The 5,072-nt window shown below is 36.0% G+C and overlaps 1 protein-coding gene across 1 annotated transcript; it reads right to left on the reverse strand.

Moving 5' to 3' along the window:
- Nucleotides 1-2,912: 2,912 nt before the first annotated feature.
- On the reverse strand, nucleotides 2,913-4,839 carry LOC128995634 (glucose dehydrogenase [FAD, quinone]-like). Its single transcript, XM_054420651.1, has one exon. The coding sequence runs from the start codon at nucleotides 4,746-4,748 to the stop codon at nucleotides 2,913-2,915; it is 1,836 nt and encodes a 611-aa protein (XP_054276626.1). The 5' UTR covers nucleotides 4,749-4,839.
- Between the last annotated feature and the right edge of the window lie 233 nt (nucleotides 4,840-5,072).

Genomic DNA, 5,072 nt, shown 5'->3' on the forward strand with positions numbered 1-5,072 from the left:
ATTAATGGATGGTTTCCTGATAGATGCACAATACAGCAGTACGCTTATAATCCAAGGGATCCTCTACTCATCAATGTCTGAGTAATCGACACGTCATTATAGTAGGTCGGATGTGTATCGATGAGCAATGAATCAAGCTGTCATTTAGACGTACATGTCCAGCGGCAATGTGCTGACCAATCCATCAAACATGCGTTTTAACAAATAATCCTTTTGTAGACTTATTGTGTATAACGGTTGCATGATAAATTTGTTTTTTTCACCAACAACATTGAGGTACGTTTATATATTTGAATCTACGCTTAGAGACGCAAGATTTATTATGAGAAGATGTAAATTTAATAATTGCACGATTAAATTCATGTGTGCTAACCAACCTTTTATAAGTCTTAAAATTCCTAAATGCATAATCAACAGCAGAATTTAGATGCACATAATAATAGCTTATAATAATTTGGGAAAAACCATCATACCGAATATTGCAATGAGATAAATCTGTAATGCATATTCGTAATAATGTAACAGCTGCATTAACAATAACAGAACTTAAGTGTATTAGGTCGGGTTGTACGTAAATTCAATGAACAAATTCAACAATGTAAAAACTGCGTTTAATGACCATGCTATTGTAATGCTTCTAATATTAGGTATAAAGTGATGCTGTTGATTCAACATAGGGTTCAGCTGGGCACTAATATTGCATACATGCACAGTGATTATCATGGCCTATAATACTGATGTCGAAGGGCGCACGGGAAAAACGATCATAGTCACAAAAACAAACTTTTCCAGAAACGCGATTTTAAGGTTTTATTTAGTGTCAAAGAGTCTAAAACTCCTTTTTATTCAAGTTCAGGACACATAATATGCTAGTGAGTACATTTATGTACCTATTGTACTATTTTTAAAATCATTTTCTTATTTATAGTATGTAAAAAAAATAAAAACCCAAACAAATACACACCTTCCAATGCAATAACGATCATAGTCATCTGACTATGATCATTTTTCCACAACATGGCCTATACCCACTAGCAATAGAACAACGTCACCTAGGCCTACTGATACATTTTACACAGTAATTACATAGTATTTTTTCTGTACACTTTTAATACGTTGTTCTTACCATAATATAGACCGCGTTTTGATATGGCACAGTGAAGAAATAATAAAAAAATAAATAAAATGACTTGTAATACCAAGATCATCTGCTTCCTCACTCGACATTGTTAATCAATAACTTATCGTTACTTAGTCAATCAAATACTATTTAAATAATTAAAAGCACTCTGATAACCTCAAAATGAGAACAGCATAATAACGACAACTCACTCACTAATAATGATTTCTATTGCAAAACAGTAGTGCCAACACATGGACGACTATGATCGTTTTTCCCTGGCACGCAAAGACCATGATCGATATTCCCTTGTTTTAGATGACTATGATCGTTTTTCCATTGTATAGCTAGAATTCAAATGAGATTTACTCTGACTACGATCATTTTTCGCTGGTTTTTGAACTGCTGTGTGATAGTCCAATGCAAGAGCATTGTTGTCATGTAAATATCTAAAAAAAAAAATGTTTTTGACTATGATCGTTTTTCCCGTGCACCCTTCTTGGTGAATGAAACAAATACATCAAACAATGACAGGTTTGTGACAGTACATAAACAGATTTCATCAAAGTTGTCATTTATTGCTGACTGGTTGTTACCCGTCGGTTTTCCCCGACATACTTTTGAGTTTTATTATGAACCGACTGAAGTTGCAATTTCACTACGGGCTAACATGACCTTTTACATCATTTTCCCCCAAGCTAATTATCACCTAAGCTAATTAGACATATAAAAAACCTGAAGTCAAACTATTGGAGAACTTCTTCATTTAAAAATTAACTGCCTTCTTCTTAAAGCTTCAAACCGCTCTCTCTGGTACAAAATCTTAATTTTTTTACCAAAATACTATTCCATTCTATCTTCTTTCATGTATGTGAGAACAAGTTTATGTATCACATTCTAAAACGTTTATATTCTAAGCGTTTCTTATTACAAATTACCAATTAATACTTGAATAAAACTATTAAATGCATGTTCATTGAGAAAATCTAAAATAAATCATTATCAAATATTTAACTAAATATTTAAAAGATTAGCACAATTTCATACCTTAGCCTTATTGTTATTTTTTTAACGTACGATGCTCTACCTGAGTTAGGTGTTTTGGCCACATACTACAGTTTAGTTTTACACCCAATTGTTGGTCGGTTTGCTCATCTAAATAGATAATGTGACCTTAATTATTACAAATAATTAATTATTTGCTGGCATATAAAATAGACGAGGTTGGCAAACTAACTTCCTTCTTTTCCTCGCATCACCCCTTATGATAGGGTTTAGCCTTATTATATGGTAAAAAGGGACATAGTCTACCAGACAAAACATCTCAGTTGATAAATTAAGGAAGAAAACTCTGACAAACATTTTTTTTAAATTAAAACAAAATGCAAACAACTGATTTTTAACATGAATTTAAATGGAAATGGCGTTATTTGGAATCCTGAAGAAAAGCGTTCAAAATGTTATCTATTAGCTCATTATCTGAGATTTTAAATGTCTTTCATTCACCCAACAAGGAGAAAACACACAGAATTTGGTCGAAAAATCTAGGAAGCCAATATGCCAAACTTGTCCATTAAATCTACTGGTCAAAATTTTCTATTTTAGGTGACAATACCTATTCGAATGAACAAACTCGGAAAAAACATTAGTAATACTAAATTTAAGCATGTAGCCGATACAACAAACAAAAATAGAACATTGGGTGTTGAAATGAAAATGGCTAATGGATGAAATGTGTACTAATCTTTTGTGGGCACCATGTATTCATTTTTAATTCTAAAATACGATTATTTTAGCGTGATAACCAATCTCCTTTGATCAGGTCTGCCACTTTCTCACCAATCATGACGATGGCGGCGTTGGGATGGCCAGAGACGACGGTAGGCATGACTGAAGCATCAGCGACTCTGAGGCCTTCTACACCATGTACCCTGAGAGTAGGGTCCACTACTGCTGAGGAGTCCCCGGCAAGACCCATCTTGCAAGTCCCGCTGTAGTGGTAGGTAGTTCCTGTGAGATGTCTCATAGCACATTCCCTGTACGCACGAGAAGCAAACTCATGTTGACTACACCCTGGGACCTTGATTTCATGGAACTTTGCCCCAACACTCCTCATAGCTTGAGTATCAACTAGCCTTGAAATGAAATCATAAACCTTAAGATACGTTTCAACATCACGCTGATCGGTAAATGTCCCTGCAACAATCTTGGGATAAATGTTTGGCTGGGTGCTTTGCAATAAAATTCGTCCTCTACTGTAAGGTTTCAGCAAAGAAGCAAGCCAGATAATTGTGTAGTCAATTTTATTAATTTTTTTAAAATCTTCTATTGATTCGTCTTTGAAGTTGAACAATTTTAAAAGTCCAGTTATAGAGTTCTTGTCGTTTCTAGAGACGTGATTTTGAAGCAACTCCATGTCAGGGTGATCTCCATCAGCTGTGTTTATGAAGGCTGCAAATGGAAAGGAGTTAGGAGAGGTTAGATTTCCCGGCTTTTTTAAAAGAAAGTTGAATGTGTCTTGATCGTTAGGTGGTGAAAGTGTAACGTTTATATTTAACGTTGAAGCCATCGTTATCATGAGGCAGTGATCTTGAAGATTCTCTCCAACTGGTAAATTCTTTATTACTGGAATCCCAAATTCTTGTAATTGCCGCTCGGGCCCTATACCTGAGAGCATGAGCAGTTGTGGTGAATTAATAGCTCCAGCTGATACAATGATTTCTTTTATCGCTTTGACTTCAATCATCTTTCCTTTTTTGTTTATCAGACGTATTCCATAAGCCCTTTTCCGCTGTGTTTCTATTAATATCTTGGTTACAAGTGAGTTTTTGGACAGAAATAGATTCCTTCTATTTTTGGCAGGCGTTAGAAAGGCTTTTGCAGAAGAGCATCTTCTTTGATCTCTTATGGTTCCTGACATTTTTGTAAATCCAGAATGATTTTTTCCATTGAGATCTGCATTGAATGGGTATCCGATATCTGCTAGACCTTCTGCAACAACGTCTATAGCTTCTTTCATTTCATTCTCAGCCCATGAGCCAACCGTCAGCAAACCATCTCTATTATGGTATATTTTAGCGTCCTCCGTTGCCCAAATCAAAGGATCGTCCAAGTTTTCTGATTTCTTGAAGTACGGCAAGACCTCTTCGTAGCTCCACCCTTTGTTTCCCGCAGCTGCCCAACTGTCAAAGTCTTTCGGATGTCCTCGTGTATGCATCATGTAATTTATAGTACTAGAACCACCTAGAACCTTTCCTCTTGGCCACTTACATTGGTTCCCTACCATTCCTAGACAGTTCTCCTCGTCAGCATCTGTTCTGTACTGCCAGTCGACTTCAGTATCCTGTAGAAACACAGCTAGCGATGGAACCTCTGACGTCACAGGAGGGTCTCCACCAGCCTCTACTAGTAGCACTCTCCAGTCACCCACCTCTGACAGTCTACTTGCCACTACAGAGCCGGCTGAACCCGCCCCAACCACTATGAAATCAAACTGTTCCTCATGTCCCACATTGTAGTGTAGCGGGTAGTCATTGGGGTTGGCTAATTCTAACTCTGCTTTTTGTATACTCGAATGAAGGCTGGTGAAAAATGGTTCTGCAGCTCCGTAGTTTTTGTTGGAATACATGATATCATTGCATTGGTTTTTATTATAACAGACAAACTCTTTGGATGCATCGTCTACTCCCGGCTCTGCTGAGGTGTGTTGAAGGTTCAGAAGTCTGTAACAATATTAGGATTGATTCAGTGTTAAACTTAAAATAATGATTTTATACTTAGAATACCATGTGATTTTTAATTGATAAGCTAAATTATCATTTACAACAAATAATTGTTCAGCCATTATATTATTTTTTATTTTGCTAGTCTTGTTTTCGCGCTAAGATGCCTTATTTTACATATTTATAAAACGATCTACTATTATGAGAACAACGACTGGACAACCAAACAA

Source organism: Macrosteles quadrilineatus, unplaced genomic scaffold (assembly GCF_028750875.1).
Source record: "Macrosteles quadrilineatus isolate MER2022 unplaced genomic scaffold, UCM_ALF_1.0 Scaffold_5__1_contigs__length_97177068, whole genome shotgun sequence".
In the NCBI taxonomy this organism is placed as follows: domain Eukaryota; kingdom Metazoa; phylum Arthropoda; class Insecta; order Hemiptera; family Cicadellidae; genus Macrosteles; species Macrosteles quadrilineatus.

What these genes read in the sequence shown, in the direction of transcription:
- LOC128995634 (XM_054420651.1), bottom strand. Translation starts at nt 4,748, where the DNA reads ATGTATTCCAACAAAAACTACGGAGCTGCAGAACCATTTTTCACCAGC.